General features: G+C 42.6%; 1 protein-coding gene across 3 annotated transcripts in view; it reads left to right on the top strand.

Moving 5' to 3' along the window:
- The window catches only part of IQCK (IQ motif containing K), a 163,301-nt gene that overhangs the window by 50,676 nt on the left and 93,443 nt on the right, over positions 1-19,182 (top strand). For 2 of the 3 annotated variants that reach the window (XM_027528183.1, XM_027528182.1), the window contains exons 5-6: positions 2,707-2,759; positions 2,895-2,972. In XM_027528183.1, coding sequence (XP_027383984.1) covers positions 2,707-2,759; positions 2,895-2,972 — 131 coding nt within the window. The remainder of the gene's footprint in view (positions 1-2,706; positions 2,760-2,894; positions 2,973-19,182) is intronic. The other variant, XM_027528185.1, reaches the window with a different exon arrangement.

Genomic DNA, 19,182 nt, shown 5'->3' with positions numbered 1-19,182 from the left:
GGGGGAAGAAAAACAGAAGAAAAATATTTCTCCTAATAAATAAAATATTAGAAGAAGAAAATAAAGAGGAATTGTCCAGAATTTATTAGCAATGCCTACTTAATAAATGTCAGAATTCTTGTACAGGAGTTTTTTCTTGCTTTTTTTGCTTGAGTTGCATGGGGAATGCATTCATTCACTTACTCACCTGTCATTGATCACCTGCTCTGTGCCAGATACTCAGTTAAGCACTGGGAAGATAGAGAAGACACATGTCCTGTGCTCAGGGAGTTTATAGTTTGGTAGAGGGGTTGGACATGTGGGCTAGCAGTTATATTACAGTTATACCTGAGGTGCTACAACAGAGGGGCACGTAGAACCAGTGGTGGCCGGGAGAGGAGAGCTTACTCTAAATTGAATAGGGTAAGAATGCTCAGAAAGGCTTCCAGGAGGCATCTTGAAAGACAAATGGAGTTAGCCAATGAGAGAAGAAAGGAATTAGTTAAGAAATTAGTTAAAACTCTTTCTGTTGGAAGCTATAAACAAAACAAACTGGCTGAGTAAGAAAGGGGGAATATATTGGCTTATGAAAGGCTTCAGGCATAGTTGGATCAAGGGTCTGGTACAATGTCATTAGGGATCTGCCATTGGTGGTCTGTTCTTCTTCCTTACTAATAAAGCCCCAGATTTGTTCACTCTCATTAGACTTGTTGTGCCCTTCAGGAGTGGCAGGGCTTAACTAATTTTATTTGTACTCATCCAATTTTGAAACAAGGTCACGTTCTGAAGTGTTAGAGGTTAGGACTTCAATATATGAACATGGGGCAGAGGGTGGGGGAGGAGACACAGTTCAGCTCATTACCCCCCTGCCTCTCTCTCTTTCCCCTCTCGGATTTCTTGCTGGTACCTCCAGTGACTGGACCCAACAAAAGAGTAAGCAAGCCTGGTTGATACGAACCATAAAATCAGCCTCATAAGGCACAGAGTGAGGTGGAGAAGGGTACACCTGGGAAGGGAAAAGAGAGGATTTCCATCAGAGTCTGTCTTGCCTTCACTCTTGGAAAGGATCTTTTCACATGGTAACCAACAATCGGGTCTCAGCCCCTGCTATTTAAAGGAGAAGCAGATGGGCCTTCTATCTCCCAGTTTCCATAATAATCTTCTAAAAGGGATTAAATAGTTCTCTTTGGGTTATAGGACATTTTAAACGGGACTAGGAGGCAGGGCAAGCAATGCTCTACCCCATATCTGTCCTGTGAGCCTTCAGCCCTGTTACTCCAGGATGTTCTTCCCCTTGTGGCTCGTTAGCTACCTATCACCTAGGAACCACACTGAGCTGCATGTTATGAAAAATCAAGAACAGTGGCAATAATCCAAATGAAGTTGATTTTCCTTTACATATCAAGATATCCAGAGTAGGTCAGCTGCAAGCTGGTGCATTGACTTAAGGAAGTCATCAGAGGCCCAGGTTCTTTCTAATCTCCTGTTTTTTGGCCTGTTGGCTTGTAAGTGCTGCTTTGCTTCCAGCCCCACACCTGTGTTCCAGATGGAAACAAGCGAAGGAAACTTTAAGGAAGAGAGCAGTAGAAATTGGGAAAGTAGCATTGTCCCGTGGATGGAGGAGCCTGGTAGGCTGCAGTCCATGGGGTCGCTAGAGTCGGACATGACTGAGCGACTTCACTTTCTCTTTTCACTTTCATGCGTTGGAGAAGGAAATGGCAACCCACTCCAGTGTTCTTGCCTGGAGAATCCCAGGGACGGGGAAGCCTGGTGGGCTGCCATCTATGGGGTCGCACAGAGCCAGACATGATTGAAGTGACTTAGCAGCAGCAGCATTGTCTCAGAAATCTATGAGGTATGTCAATTTCTACCTCAAATATCAGAACTATGTCTTATGGTTGTCCCTTGCTACTTGCTGTTGTTCTGTTGTCTGACTCTGTGACTCCATGAAGTCTGCAGCACGCCAGACTTCCCTGTCCTTCACTATCTCCCTGAATTTGCTGAAACTCATGTCCATTGAGTCAGTCATGCCATCCAGTCCTCTCATCCCCTGTCGCCCCTTTCTCCTCTTGCCCTCAATCTTTTCCAGCATCAGGGTCTTTTCCAATGAGTCAGCTCTTCACATCAGGTGGCCAAAGTATTGGAGCTTGATGGAAGGCTGGGAAATGTAGTTTTCCCCCTGGACTGATTGTTGTTGCTGCTGCTGCTAAGTCGCTTCAGTCGTTTCGGACTCTGTGCGACCCCATAGACGGCAGCCCACCAGGGGCTTCTGGTAATAAGGATGAAGTGGAGAGGGGCTATATGGGTGGGCAGCAAGTCAGGGTCAATGCACTGGCCAATGGCACCCGGACCTGATGTACTGACTTCTGAGGATTTGAGCGGAATGGGGGAAAGCAATAAATATATTTACTCCAAGATAATGTCTAGATTTAAATAAATCCTTCTGAGGCGAGTCCAAAATACATGTAATAAGGCTCCTACTATGTGCCTTGTATTTTATTAGTTCCTGCTAATATAGTCAGAAAAGATGCTTACCCCAAGATGACTGGAGAAATGTCATCAGTATTCTTTACTTTGCCTGAGTTATTGTTTCTTGATGTACTTATAAGCCTCATCAAGGACTTATGCATATTTCATCTAACACAAGCAATAAATTAACCCCTATTCCTTTGTCCTACTTAACTATGTGGGCAAAGAATATAATTTAATTCTCTCTTCTCTCTTTAGAGGAAAAGAACCAAATTCATTGCCTGCGATTTTCTGACTGAATGGTTATACAAGTAAGTTTTTCAGTCTTTGAATATTCAATGACCCTAAGAATTCAATAGCATTAATTTGCCAGCAGAATAGCAACAATTGACTTGAGTTCTTGTTTATTGTTTTCTTGTCAATCAAACATATGGTGTCGTGACCAGTCAAAATCCAAAGAGGATAGGGGAGCCATTCACAGAATTCTTCTCCATTCCATTTGTGGAAGAGTGGCTGAAACTGCAGTAAGTAATGGCACAAGTCTTTGAATAATTTATTCCTAACTTTAAGATTGTGTTAATGATCATTTCCTCTTTAATGATAGTTCTCCTAAGAGAACTAATTTATGTAATCCATCCAGGATCCCGGGTCAGTTATATAGGTAGGTCTTTTCTCCGGTTAATTTTAGCTAAGGGCATCCTATCCAGGCAGTGATTATTCAAGAAGCACTTCAGAAATCAAATAGAAAACCTAGAACATTTCTTATCCTAAGTAATTAATCTTTCCATTTTCTCTTGCTCTCCAGTTCAGTTCAGTTCAGTCACTCAGTCGTGTCCGACTGGCCTCCCTGTCCATCACCAACTCCTGGAGTTCACTCAGACTCACATCCATCGAGTCAGTGATACCATCCAGCCATCTCATCCTCTGTCGTCCCCTTCTCCTCCTGCCCCCAATCCCTCCCAGCATCAGAGTCTTTTCCAATGAGTCAACTCTTTGCATCAGGTGGCCAAAGTACTGGACTTTCAGCTTTAGCATCATTCCTTCCAAAGAAATCCCAGGGCTGATCTCCTTCAGAATGGACTGGTTGGATCTCCTTGCAGTCCAAGGGACTCTCAAGAGTCTTCTCCAACACCACAGTTCAAAACCATCAATTCTTCGGCACTCAGCTTTCTTCACAGTCCAGCTCTCACATCCACACATGACCACTGGAAAAACCATAGCCTTGACTAGACGGACCTTAGTTGGCAAAGTAATGTCCCTGCTTTTGAATATGCTATCTAGCTTGGTCATAACTTTCCTTCCAAGGAGTAAGTGCCTTTTAATTTCATGGCTGTAGTCACCATCTGCAGTGATTCTGGAGCCCCCCAAAATAAAGTCTGACACTGTTTCCACTGTTTCCCCATCTATTTCCTATGAAGTGATGGGACCAGATGCCATGATCTTTGTTTTCCGAATGTTGAGTTTTAAGCCAACTTTTTCAGTCTCCTCTTTCACTTTCATCAAGAGGCTTTTTAGTTCCTTTTTACTTTCTGCCATAAGGGTGGTGTCATCTGCATATCTGAGGTTATTGATATTTCTCCTGGCAATCTTGATTCCAGCTTGTGCTTCCTCCAGCCCAGCGTTTCTCATGATGTACTCTGCATAGAAGTTAAATAAGCAGGGTGACAATATACAGCCTTGACGGACTCCTTTTCCTATTTGGAACCAGTCTGTTGTTCCATGTCCAGTTCTAACTGTTGCTTCCTCACCTGCATATAGGTTTCTCAAGAGGCAGGTCAGGTGGTCTGGTATTCCCATCTCTTTCAGAATTTTCCACAGTTGATTGTGATCCACACAGTCAAAGGCTTTGGCATAGTCAATAAAACAGAAATAGATGTTTTTCTGGAACTCCAGCTTTTTTGATGATCCAGCGGATGTTGGCAATTTGATCTCTGGTTCCTCTGCCTTTTCTAAAACTAGCTTGAATATCTGGAAGTTTATAGTTTACGTATTGCTGAAGCCTAGCTTGGAGAATTTTGAGCATTACTTTACTAGCGTGTGAGATGAGTCAGTTGTGCAGTAGTTTGAGCATTCTTTGACATTGCCTTTCTTTGGGATTGGAATGAAAACAGACCTTTTCCAATCCTGTGGCCACTGTTGAGTTTTCCAAATTTGCTGGCATACTGAGTGCAGCACTTTCACAGCATCATCTTTCAGGATTTGAAATAGCTCAATTGGAATTCTGTCACCTCCACTAGCTTTGTTCATAGTGTTGCTTCCTAAGGCCCACTTGACTTCACATTCCAGAATGTCTGGCTCTAGGTGAATGATCACACCATCGTGATTATCTAGGTCGTGAAGATCTTTTTCGTATGGTTCTTCTGTGTATTCTTGTCGCCTCTTCTTAATATCTTCTGCTTCTTTTAAGTCCATACCATTTCTGTCCTTCATCGAGCCCATCTTTGCATGAAATGTTCCCTTGGTATCTCTAATTTTCTTGAAGAGATCTCTAGTCTTTCCCATTCTGTTGTTTTCCTCTATTTCTTTGCATTGATTGCTGAGGAAGGCTTTCTTATCTCTTCTTGCTATTCTTTGGAACTCTGCATTCAGATGCTTGTATCTTTCCTTTTCTCCTTTGCTTTTCACTTCTCTTCTTTTCACAGCTATTTGTAAGGCCTCCCCAGACAGCCATTTTGCTTTTTTGCATTTCTTTTCCATGGGGATGGTCTTGATCCCTGTCTCCTGTACAATGTCACGAACCTCAGTCCATAGTTCATCAGGCACTCACTGTGTCTATCAGATCTAGGCCCTTAAATCTATTTCTCACTTCCACTGTATAATCATAAGGGATTTGATTTAGGTCATACCCGAATGGTCTAGTGGTTTTCCCTACTTTCTTCAATTTAAGTCTGAATTTGGCAATAAGGAGTTCATGGTCTGAGCCATAGTCAGCTCCTGGTCTTGTTTTTGGTGACTGTATAGAGCTTCTCCATCTTTGGCTGCAAAGAATATAATCAATCTGACTTCGGTGTTGACCATCTGGTGATGTCCGTGTGTAGAGTCTTCTCTTGTGTTGTTGGAAGAGGGTGTTTGCTATGACCAGTGCCTTTTCTTGGCAAAACTCTATTATTTGCCCTGCTTCATTCCGTATTCCAAGGCCAAATTTGCCTGTTACTCCAGGTGTTTCTTGATTTCCTACTTTTGCATTCCAGTCCCCTATAATGAAAAGGACATCTTTTTTGGGTGTTAGTTCTAAAAGGTCTTGTAGTATTTATAGAACCGTTCAACTTCAGCTTCTTCAGTGTTACTGGTTGGGGTATAGACTTGGATTACTATGATACTGAATGGTTTGCCTTGGAAACAAACAGAGATCATTCTGTCGTTTTTGAGATTGCATCCAAGTACTGCATTTTGGACTCTTTTGTTGACCATGATGGCTACTCCATTTCTTCTGAGGGATTCCTGCCCACAATAGTAGATATAATGGTCATCTGAGTTATCACCCATTCCAGTCCATTTCAGTTCGCTGATTCCTAGAATGTCAGTGTTCACTCTTGCCATCTCCTGTTTGACCGCTTCCAATTTGCCTTGATTCATGGACCTGACATTCCAGGTTCCTATGCAATATTGCTCTTTACAGCATCGGACCTTGCTTCTATCACCAGTCACATCCACAACTGGGTATTCTTTTTGCTTTGGCTCCATCCCTTCATTCTTTCTGGAGTTATTTCTCCACTGACTCCGGTAGCATATTGGGCATCTACTGACCTGGGGAGTTCCTCCTTCAGTATCTTGCTCTCCACCTAGCCCCAAAGGTCATTATGTCTTATAACCAAACTTTTCTAAATTTTAACTTTTAGTTATATGCATCAATTCTACATTTAAAATATTAGAACATGACAGATAAAGTTAACACTCTCTTTGACCACCATTCTAATCTGAGTCTTATCACAGAATTAATGTTTGGTCTATATTTCATCCCTCCATATTCTTAAAATTAGTTATTTAACTATATAAACAGATTATATCATACAAAATTAGTAGTATTATTTTATGGGAACTGTTTATCATCAGTGATAAAGCAATAATGTCCAAAGTGTGAAGTGAAAGGGTTAATTGGTCAGTCATATCCGACTCTCTGACCCCATGGATTGTAACCTGCAAAGTTGCTCTGTCCATGGAATTCTCCAGGCAAAAATACTGGAGTGAGTTGCCATTCCCTTATCCAGGGGATATTCCCAACCCAGAGATCGAACCCAGGTCTCTTGCATTGCAGGCAGACTTTTTGCTATCTGAGCCACCAGGGAAGCCCTAATAATGATGACAACTAACATTTATTGAGTGCTATATCACTGGTCTCAGCATTTAATGCTAATGAACTAACTTGATCCTTGTAACAATGCTATTACCAGCCCTATTTTGCAGATGAGGAAATTTATGCATTATCCTGCAACTTGCTTTTATTTGACTAAAATACATTTTGAGATCTAGCCATGTTTATTTAATTACATCTGATTCATGCCTTTGATATCTTTATAGTATATGTCATTTCTAGATTTGCATTATTTGTTCATTCATACAATACATGTTTATTGAGTACTACTGTGTGCCAAACATCATTCTAGGTGTTGGAGATAGAGTGGTGAACAAAGCAGCTAAAACTCCTGCCTTAATGGAGCTTATGTTCTGGTGGAGGATGATAGACAATTAGCAAATAAATAAGTGTACTATAAATAGTTGCTTATAGGGAAAAATAAAGCAGAGTGGGATAAAGCAGATGGGGATAGAGTATTGAGGGGGACCTAACTTTATATCATGTGGTCAGGAAACACCTTACTTGGAAGATGACATTTAAGTAATGAACCATAATTTTAAGCCAAAAGTGGAAGAATGACTACTCAATTTAGAGAGAATAATATTTAACCTATTCTTTGGAAATGTTTTCACATCAGCCCTTTGTAAGAACAATGTCAGGAAACTGAGGCACCAGGAAATTAAGCAAGGTTTGTAAAATCCCGTATCAAACAGAGTATGAAACACGAAATTAGACACTTAGCCCACAAATATCACATCTTTTGCTTAAATCCACCTTTCTGGGGAATGCTAAATTGAATAGATTCTTGGCTGACTTTCTCAGTTTTGAGAGTTTGAAAGACTCCAGGTATTACTAGTTTTTAAAAATCTGAAACTATACATTAAAAGGAGGATGATACTAGAAGATCTTGTTTCTTATTAAGCTTCTAAGCTTGTACCTAATTTAGTCCACTATGAAAATGAAAAGCCTTTGTTGACTATAAATGATCAGTAAGTGAAGGATTTACATATGTTTTTCTAAGACAAGGGTTTTTGATATCATTCTCCAAGTTGAAAATGAAACATTTTTTCACTTGCAATAACCAATGAAAAAGAATCTGAAAAATAAGAGAATTTCTCCAACTGAGTTCTCTCAAATCCCTAGTTATTTACTGTACAAATACCTAAATTTAAAATTGTTGCTAACTTCCGCTGGCAGCTCATATAAATATACTGCAAAGTAGCAATTGCAAGCATATCAACTGGAGTCCACAGGAACAAAACATAAGAGCTCTTGATTTAAATGGTGTTTGTTCTCTGCTTTACAAAGGGATGCCCAGAGCATGATAAAAATTTAAATGATACTAATCTAATTTGATGCAATAAATATTTATTGAACACCTCCCAAATGCAACGCAGAGCTTGGTGCTGTGGAGAAACAGAGATAAATAAAATATGGCTCCGACCCTTGGGGTGAGAGAGAGGTGTTTACAACTAGCTATAGATTCTGTAGTGAGTGTTGTAAAACAGATGTTAACAAAGCATTATAGGGAAATGCAGATGTACAAGACCATGTATGCTCCACCCACTCCACCCCCCCAGCAGGCCTGGCACCAGTCACGTGGGGCTAGTGCTGGTTGGTGCCCAGGATTGGTCTTGAAGAGGCCAGACCTCAGGGGCTACATCCTTCCTGGGAATGCTCATGAGCAGGGAGAGCAGAGAGCCAGGTAAGGTAGGAGATGATCTCTACTCCAGGTTTCCCCAGCCTCAGCCTTACTGACATTTGATTGTTGTTGTTGTCATTTGTGTGTGTGTGTGGTCAATCGCTCAGTCCGGTTGGACTCTTTGTGACTCTATGGGCCACCAGGCTCCTCTGTCTGTGGGATTCTCCAGGCAAGAATACTGGAGTGGGTTGCCATTTCCTACTCCAAGGGATCTTCCCAACCCAGGGATCGAACCTGCATCTCCTGCATTGCCAGGCAGATTCTTTACCGCTGAGCCACCTGGGCAGCCCTGCTGACACTTAGCACTGGGTAATTCTTCTTTGGTGGGGGGAAGGGTGGCCTGTACACAATAGCATGTTGCACAGCATCTCCAGCACCCCCACCGCATGCTGGTAGCGCCCCCTGCAGTCATCACCATCGCGCCTGTCTCCATGTGCTGCCAAATGTGGGATGCGGGGAGACAGAAGGGCCCCTGGCTGAGAACTTGTGATTGCATCCAGAGGGAAAAGTGAGAGGAATCTGAGCGGGGAGGGAGAAAAGCTGAGAAAGTTCATGGTCGGTGCTGTCCTGGTCATTCATGTGGATGTGAAGGCATCTGCTGAGAGGGAGGCCCAGGCAGGTTCCGAGGCTCGTGGGGGTGGGGAGGAGACAGCAGCAGCTGCTATGGTGAAACTGATAGGGAACCAACTAGGATAAATAGAGATGGCCCAGCTGATGGTCTGAATTTGTGATGCATACAGCAGCCTGTTTAGGAGATTATTTCCAACAACCCTCTGCAATCCTGGAAAGCGGGTGGAGGAAACAGATGGTTGGGAAGACTCAGGATTGAAGACTGGCAAAGCTAATATAGCAAAAGGTCTAGACTAGGCCCAGAGGATCCTCGGGGAGGGAGAAATTTCCCCCTACCCTTCTAGGTTCTTCTCACTGGTGTAAGAATTAAATTGACAGGAGACAGATTATCAGGAGGAAATCAGACAAAAGTTTCATAACATGTGTCCACGGGAGAGACCTAGAAGAACTGAGTAACTTACTAAAATGGCTGAGACCCTCACCTTAAATACCATCTTCAGCTAAAGACAAAAGAAGATGTTAAGGGTAGGGATCTGGGACTTCAAAGGGGAGGAAGGCAATTGACGCAAAGCTGGAAAAGCAAATGTTTGGTAAATAAATGTTGGAGCAGCCCTGCAGAGACAATGGGCCAGAGAGTGACCTCTGATCTCTATGTTTCCCCACCACACCCCACTCACATTCTCTGCAGACTTATCTGGTGATTAACTCTATTCCAGGCACAGGCCCTCTATCTAAATTCTTTGAGTAGTTAGGAGGAAGGTTGAAGTTTCTTCCTGAGTCTTCTGGGCCTTGATTGTTTTCAGCTCAGAATAACCCTCACGGCACATGGCAAAGAGACATTTTGGGGCTGCAAATTTTATTTGCAGGATCTTAGGGATGGGAAAACATTGTTAACATTTCTAAGAATAATGTCTTACAGTTTTCTCATGAAATACCATATCTTCTGAATTATGTTAATGTTTAACAATCAATTTTTGGAAAGAGAAGGAGCACTACGTGACGTGTTCATGTTGGAAGTAACCAACTTGGAAGCACTAAAATGGGAGTGGTAGGGTCCATACAGTTTTAGAAATTTCAATGAATCTTATTTGAGCCCTGATTCAAAGAAACAAATTAGAAAGAAAAAGTAGGAGGCAACTGGAAATCTGAACACTTCATAAATAATTGATGATATAGGGAATTGTTACACACAATGATTGCATAGTCATGATTAAAAAGTTTACTTTTTAGAGAAACATGCTGAAATACTTATGAACTTATGAATGAAATATGTAACCTTATGATGTCAATGGATGGAGCTGGGGGAAGTTACACTGAGTGACTGAAATGGAGAAGAATATAATTAAGTTTGGATGGTGACCTGGGTTAATTTTTTTTTCTGCTTACTTTAAATATATATATATATTTTTTTTTTTTTTTTTTGGCCTCACTGTGTGGTATGTGGGATCCTAGTTCCTCAACCAGGGATCGAACCCACACTGGCAACAGGGCAGTCCCAACCACTGGACCACCAAGGAAGTCCTTCTGCCTACTTTTTATATCTGAAATGTTTGATAATAAAACACTAAAAGGAAGAGAAATAACAAGATGCTTCAAAGCTCCTCGTGAGCAGCTGATTGAATAGCGGATGGGCTGTGTCAAGGAGGCATCTATTGACTGGTGGTTAACCGGGAGGGCTGTGGGCTTTTCTCCACTGGAGATGGCTGGAGTGATGGCGGAGGAGACCGAGTTTTCAGGAAAATGGCCCTGGGGTGGGGAGGGGAAGAGTGACAAGTGTGAGCCCAAGTGAGAAGCCTCACGGTGTGAGGAGGCCCCGGTTACCCAGGTTGAGACCTGGCTCCGATCAGACACAGCTCACCAGCCAGTTCCCTTACCTCAGCCTCGTTCTCCCTCCCTGCGGCCCTCCAGTGCCAAATCCAATTTTCCCAGTGACAAGGAGGAGGATTAATATAATCAGAGCCATGGGCTTGCCCTAAAAACATGGCTCCTGGGGAACAAGGAAATGACTTTCTAGGTCAGGTCAGCATAGTAAATCTTTTAGGCTTTGCAGGCCACATCATTTGGTCTCTGTTGTAACAACTCAGCTCCAGACTCGTAGCATGAAAGCAGCCATAGACAATATGCGACACAGGGGCATGGCTGTGTTCCAACACAGCTCTCTTTACAAAAGTAGGTGCTGGGCCATATTTGGCCCCGGGCTCTGGTTTGCTGAGCCCTGTTCTAGATGGACACCAATAACCCAAGTCATAGTCTCATGCAGGAGCGACAAATAATATAAATAGAAGTGAGTAGGTGGAAAAGATGAAAGGACAGGGAAGGTTATGATCAGATCAGGAATTTGGGAAGTTGAGATGTGACGGTCTTCAGGGGCGACCCATTCTAAGATGTGACCGTTCTGTTGGGTGACTGTCACAAAGGAAGATGGGGGTCATGCAATCACACGGCCTGGAGGCCTTGGTGTCGGAGGTGTCATCAGTATGAATAACGACGTATCTGAGAGGCTTATGGGGTGGGTTGAAGAAGATGCTGCATGTGAAATCCAGGAGCTGTCAAGGGTGGAGTAATAATGGTCTGGAAGTCAAAGTGGAGATAGTGCAGTGTAGGGGTTGGGACCCTGGGCTCTGGAATCACAGTTCTGCATACTAAACCGTGCTCTACCATTTCCAGCCATGTGACTCAGCACACATGACTTAAGCTTTCAGAGCCTCAGTTTTTCCATCTGTAAAATGGTCTTTCATCTAAACAAAGCTGGTTCCTTACCTAGGAGAAACTCTGGTGCCAGCTATTAAGGAAATACATCTTTCCCCACTATTGACACATATGTGAATGGGTACATTTCAGTTGTTTTGAAGGGAGTTATTTTTAATTTATTTGCTTATCTATTCAGCTAATATTTATTATATGCTTAATTGTGCTCTAAAATCATGAGGCAGGCATTTTCATAAATTGGCTGGCTACCATTTACTGGATGCCTACTATGTGTCATGGAACCATGACACAGACTAACATGGTCATTTGTCTTCATGGACAGATTTTATGCACAGTTGGAATTGCAATGTATGTGGACTTATTTATGCTAATTCAATGTGCTTTTGGCGGAAGGAGAGATAGGGAGAGGGAGAGAAATAGAGAGATACAAGATCTTTTAAAAATGCAGGCAATTTCCCCTGCATTTACTCTGGAGGTGAAGCATAAAATGGGACACAGTATTTAGCTCTCTCCTTAGTGTCTTCAGTTTTATGTGACACTTACCATATGAGCAGCCTAGAAGGCGACTGCTTCCTTCTGTGTCTGTCTGTCTGCCTACATAACCGACCTACCTACCTACCTACCAACCAAGCATCTATATAGTGTTTATGTGTGTGCTCAGTCGTGTCAGACTCTTTGTGGCCCCACAGACTGTAGCCTGTCAGGCTCCTCTGTCCATGGAATTTTCCAGGCAAGAATACTGGAGTGGGCTGCCAGTATATATAGTGTTTGAAGTGAAGTGAAAGTGTTAGCCGCTCAGTCATGTCCAATTCATTGCGACCCCATGGACTGTAGCCCACCAGGCTCCAATGTCCATGGAGTTTTCCAGGCAAGAATACTGGAGTGGGTAGCCATTCCCTTCTCCAGGGGAATCTTCCTCACCGGAGGGTCAAACCCGAGTCTCTCGCTTTGCACACAGTTTCTTTACTGTCTGAGTCACCAGGGAAGCCCTGCTGTTTACTCAGGTACTATTTGAACAGTATATAAATATTACCTAATTTAACCCCCATGACAACCCTACAAAGTGGGAACTATTATTTACCCACTGTGTTAATCAAGTTAGCCTAGACTAGGTTGCAGTTACAAACAACAGCAGAAAGAACAGTTTATTTCATACTTATGCAAAGACTGATACAGGTTGGACAGCCTCTTATAATAAATTAAATTATATTTGGAACATCTCATTTTTGAAGTCACTAAAACAAAAAGAAGAAAAGAATGGAGGAACCACCCTCGTTCTTAATCTTCTCGCCTCTCCTCACAGAGCAAGGCCTCAAAACAGCTGTAAGGAAGGGTGAGATATGTAAGGAAACACTGGAGAGCCCATGGGTTCTAGCTGTGCCGGCAGCAGCCGTATGTCAGAGAAAAAGCTGAGGCGCAGCGATGTACGTTACTTCCCAAGGTCGAAAGCTAGGAAATAGCAGGGGTAGGATTCGGACCGAGGCTGCCTGGCTCCAGAGTCAGTGCTTGTTGGAGCACGACTGCTTACTCCGCCCTTCTGCCTATCACCTGGTACTTAGCGATCAGTACTAAGATGGAAAACACAGGCTACCTGAGACCACTGGAAAGATGCCACGTCTTTATATGGGTAATTTAACGTGTGCCAAGGGAAGGTTTTGGCTAAGTGTGATTTTCATTTTAGGTGTTCATTTTAGAGTCAGCTCCTGTGTCAGATGCCGCTCCTTTGTATATATTATGTGTCGTAGCATTTATTGCCTCAAATAATCTTAACTACCAGCCGAGGGAGCCATCTAAAGTATGAGCCTGGATTTATTTTAATGTTCTGCTTAAATAAATTCTCCCAAGTCCAGCTGTCTTTGAGACTTGACATCATCATATTGTCAGATCACAGCTGGGAGGTCGCGATCATTTCTCACCGGCGGACCAGTAGCTGCCTATTGCTTATCACATAAATGATGGGTCCTTGTCCCATAGGTCCCAATAATTTAATAAGCTCTTCACGCTGCCCATCGCTTTTCAGCTACTCATTTCTTTTCCATGACTCTTTGCTTTAAGATCTGCACTTTTATGTAGCTGTTTTATATAAACATTGACCACCCTTTAAAAATTCTTAGGTTTATACAAATAATGAAATTTTACAATATATAATCTATACATATCTGTTAAACTATACAGTGAAAGGAAACATTTTAAGTCAAGGATCATCATAGAATTAAATAACTCTAGATCTAAGTTCTTTCAAAGGGATGTTTCACTCCAAATGGCAAGACTATGGCTTTTGTCTTCCCCTCTTCATTATTTTGTAGTTTTCATATTGTCTACAGAGTTACATTAAGAACTAAAAAGAATTGCAAAATGAAAGAGTATTTATTCTATTTCATTTCATTCCATTTTCTTGTTGTATTTTAGACATTATGTTTTTTCCAGCCCTGCACTGATTTCCCCCTTCTTTTGGTTACAGTACTCCCTGTGTTTTTGGAAGGATCATCCCTCTCCCCTTCTCAGTTCAAGCACAAAGTGAACTGACTCCACCTCTGGCTCTGGGCTGAGTTTGTGACCCAGTATGTGACCAGAGCAGTGAATTCCCCTGACCACCACGGTTAAATGAGAGACAAGCCCAGAGACAGCCCCAAGATTTTTCAAGAAGCAACCAGGAAAACTTTTCTGTCTTTTCCTCTAGATTTCAAACTTTGAGGTTATAAGCCTTGAGCAGCTGAGGGCAATTATCTAAAGAGACTGTACCTGGGGTAACAGCAGAACTGAGAGGCGGCCAGAGTCTGAGTCCCTACGGCACTGTTTTGAACCTCTCTGACCTCATCTAAAGCGAACTCTACCCCTATTAGTAAAGTGAATTAATAAATACCTTTTTTCTTTTCCTTTTTCAAGATAAATACTCCCCCCCTTTTATTCTGTTTTTGCTTAAGCCATTCTGAGTAAGAGTTATGATACTTGCACGTGAAAGAGCCCTGATATGTTCTCCTACATAATATTTACCCAGCTACCCTCTTGAATTCCATATTAGTCAGCTCTCTCTAGATTTTGCTGTAGTAACAAACAACCCTTACATCTCAATACCTTATAACAACAAAGATTTATTCTTCACCCAGTTTTGTTGGCTATGTTTCCTCTTTGCCCTGCTCCAAGTCTCTTTTCATTCTGGGGCCTGGGAAGGAGGAACAGCACCTTCCTCAGTCCCACGGCAGAGGGAGAAGGGCAACGAGCAACCCAGGCCAATATTACTTCTGCTCACACTTCATTGTTCAGTACAGGGCCCGTGAGAAAGCTCAATATCAGTGTTATAGGGAATTGACACCACCTGCTTCGGGAAAAACTGCAGGCGAATGGAAGAGCAGGGATGCACGATTCTCTTATAGACAAAGGAGTGATAGTTGGGAGAAATGAAACAATCTGCGCATGTTCCAATCAGCCTGAGGAGGGGGGTCTTCATCCCCACCTTTCAGCAGCGGCAGATTACATCATTTCTCCTCTTTTCCTTGCTCCTGTTTGTGAATCCAGTGCTGTCCTCTTTTATTGAATGGAGTCCTGATTTAACCAGCCCATAAGAAACAGTGAAATTGTTTGCTATCATACTAAGAACAGGAAACATTTAACTTTTTATTTTGACCAAAAAGTATTAGTCCAGTTTGCTTGCACAGATCAATCACTAAATAAATACAAGGAACAAAAAGCACGCTGCTGCCTCTCTGGCCCGGTGTCCCTGGGGAAAAGGCTCATGAAAAACATCATTAAAACTGAGACCTTCAATGAAACAAAGATTATGTTATAGAAGAGAAAAGAAAAGTTTGCTTTGGGCGAAATCTCTTTTCAGCTAAGTTCTACCGTTGGATAAAAGAAAAGAAAAATCCTCAATACTTTCAGATTGGTGAAAGGTATCTTATGACCAAAACCCGAGATGAAAACAGAAGACTCACTGTGCCGTTTGAGGACAAACACCAGCGTTTGTAGGATGGTCTGTGCTGAGCTTAAGCGTTTTGTGAGACCCAAAACGCTCATGCCTTCAGAACGGCACAGGAAACGGCATGCATTCTGCACTAAAGATCATAGTTAGATGGTAGCCTGGCAGAAAATTTGTTGTCATGCCCTGTTGAAAGGAAAAAATCCTTTAGATTCATTTTGTCTTATAGAAGATTTCTGTCTCAGTAATTCCAAAGGCCAGAGTATCCTGATAATCTTTTTTTTTTTTTTTGCTCTTTATGTTAACTTTCGTCTTCAAACAGGAAGGAAAGAGAGCTGCTTCCTGAATTCAGGACATGCTGAGTGCCTCCCTCTCACTGGAGGTGTGTCGTGGGGGTGGCCCTTTCCCTGGGGCACACAGTCTGCTTCCTCTCCTTTTTCCTGTCGTTTCTGTGTGGCTCTTTGGGGACAAGCTCTGGGAGCCTGCGTGAGGCAGCATGGCAGACACTTCTGGGTTCCAGTCTGAGCTCTGACATTTAGGAGTTGGAGTATTAGTTTCCTATGACTGTTTGGTAAATTACCACAACCTTGGTGGCTTAAAGCAGCACAGATTTATCTTTTTACAGTTCTGGAGGCTGCTGGTACTGCTGCTAAGTCTCTTCAGTCGTGTGTCCGGCTCTGTGTGATCCCATAGACAGCAGCCCACCAGGCTCCCCCGTCCCTGGAGTGGGTTGCCATTTCCTTCTCCAATGCATGAAAGTGAAAAGTGAAAGTGAAGTCGCTCAGTCATGTCTGACCTTCAGCAATCCCATGGCCTACAGCCTTCCAGGCTCCTCCGTCCATGGGATTTTCCAGGCAAGAGTACTGGAGTGGTGTGCCATTGCCTTCGTTCTGGAGGCGGAGGCTAGAAGCCCAAAATCAGTTTCACAGGGCTCAGGTCTGTGTTGACAAGGCTGGTCCCTTCTCGAGACTCTAGGGGAGAATTCTTTTCTTGTCTTTTCTGGTATCTGGAGGCTGCCTGCATCCTGGAAGGCTCCTGACCCTTTCCTTGCATTGCTCTGACCTCTTGTTCCTGTTGTCATGGGGCCTGCTTCTGTAGCAGTATCTCCATTTGCTTCCCTCTCATAAGGACCCTTGTGATTATATCATTAGGCCCACCTAGATAATCCAGGATAATCTCAAAACTATTCATTTAATCACAGCTACAAAGCCTTTTTTGCCATATAAGGGAGTATATGTACACACACACACACACACATATATATATATTCACAGAGTCTGGGGATTGGAGGTGGATGTCTTGGGACCTGTATGCAGCCAACATAATGTATGATGTTAGGTGACCTGGAGCTATCCCTTCACACCTCTGGACCTTACTTCTCTCTTCTGTACTATGGGGATGGTAATAAAACCTACATCATAGGGTTGCTGTGACAGTTAAAAGATGGCATCAGAGTTTTTTTGTTGCAAGCAATGGAAAGTTAAAAGCTACTTGAGAAAAAGGGAATGTATTGAAGGTAAAAAGGTAACCCACAGACACAAAAGGAAATGTAAGGGTCTGGCCTAAGAAGCAGGTTTAGGGACCCAGGGTGTATAGACCCCTCTAGTCTCTGACATTCCACTCAAGATTCCTGTTCCAGGGAAAGGGCATCTGCTTGGCTCACCCTGGGTTTCAGATGCACACCTTGGCCTGGGGATGGCAAGGCGCCGTAACCCACGTTACCCCTGACATGGGGTGGGGAGCAGTCAGAACAAAATCTGAGGGCTGATACCACAAGAAGGGGGAGGGTACGAAAGGCAAATAAAAATGAAAGACAGTCTTACTGCAGAGGGCTTGCGGTAGGTATTCAAAGAATGATAGCTTTTATCTTATCCTTAATCTTAAGAGAATAGTAACCGTTGCTTTGGCAAGATGAAACATGGGGAGCAGCATGACCAGGCAAGAGGAAGACAGAGTTATCTGCCTTTAACCTCAGCTCTGCCACTGATACATTCTGACATTAAGGGAAGCCCTCTATTTTCTTATCTATAATAATACTTATTCACTCAAAAATGCTTATTGAATGCCTGCCTTTTTCCAGGCACTTTTTCTAGGTACCACAGATACAAGATACCATAGGTACAAGAGACAGAAAGTCTTGGCTCCTGTGGAATTTACCTTGTAAGGACAGACAATAACCAAACTCACAAATAAACATATTGTATAATGTAAAGAAGACCCAAGTGCTTTGAAGAAAAATAAAGCCGAGTAAGTGGATTGAGAGTCACAGGCCTGGGGTAAGAGGTACTAGTGTTTTTAGGGAAGGCAGGGAAGCTCACTTCTCCAAGGAGGTGACACTGACACCTGAATGACACGCGGAGGGAGCCAACTTTATGAAGACTGGAAGGAAGAGTGTTCCAGGCAGAGGAAACAGCCACTGCGAAGTCCCAGAGACAGGAACATGGCCAGTGAGGCACAAAGAGATGAGGGAGGCCGAGAGAATGGGAGGACAAGAGACAGAGAGGCTAGAGAGGCTGCCTCTTTGGTGGGGCCTCGGATGCAGTGATGAAGAGTTTGGATTCTTCTTTTTTTTCTTTTGAGCATGATAGGAAACCACTGGAGGGTTCTGAGCAGAAGAGTGAAGTAATCCAATTTATCTTTTAAAAAGATCACCCTGGCAGCTGGATGGGGAGTTGCATTACTAGTGCGAACAGGGAGGCCAGTGAGCAGGCGCTTGCAGGCAGGAGATGATTGTGGCTTGCAGCGGAGAAGGTGAGAAGAGGTCGGATTTGGGATCTATTTTGATGTTGGATGCGGAGTGACAGAGAGCTAAGGCAAGAATGACTTGGAGATTTCAGGCCCAAGCAAGTAGCTGAATGGGAAACCATTTACTGAAATGCTTTGGGGAAAATTAGAGTTAGATATTGAAAGTTAATAGGTTTACTGAAGAATCACAACTTACTGGGAATAAAAACATGAAACCTTTTTTTCTCCAATAACTACATCACCATATTCCATTGAATCTCTCTTCCCTCTAGGAAGTAGCCCTTTAATAACCTTTTGGTCAAATTCCATAACTTCCTACTCACTGTTTTTAGATAGTCTAATTTCACTGTTTGGGTTCATCTTGTTTATTTTTAAATCCTGAGTCTTTAGTCTCATCCTGTATGCAAAACTCATCTTTCCTGGTTCCCAGCTCCAGCCACAATTGTCTATGATTCAGGGGTCCTTGACCTTGGACGATAGAGAAATTACCTCTTTATTTTCACTGATCTCTAACTGAAATTTAGCCTCTCTTTTACTTATGAATGTAGGACACAAACTTCAATAGTATCCACAGTAACTGTAACTTTGTCTCTAATAGCAACCATCAGATGTTTTCACATCCAGCTATGGTTGTTACAGTGATCTTGAAATATCATTTACACTTGTCTCTTTCTTCAAATTATATTAGTTAATGGAACTGCCATTAGCAGTTTTATTTACAGTATGATTTAGAAGCAAGTACATTAGTATTTTACCAACAGTTTTAAAAAATCTTTTGATAACTATTGTTGTTGTGTT

The sequence above is a fragment of the Bos indicus x Bos taurus genome, chromosome 25 (genome assembly GCF_003369695.1).
Source record: "Bos indicus x Bos taurus breed Angus x Brahman F1 hybrid chromosome 25, Bos_hybrid_MaternalHap_v2.0, whole genome shotgun sequence".
NCBI classification, from domain to species: Eukaryota; Metazoa; Chordata; class Mammalia; order Artiodactyla; family Bovidae; genus Bos; species Bos indicus x Bos taurus.
Note: the sequence above shows the minus strand (reverse complement) of the source record. Positions and strands in the feature narration are given on the sequence as shown.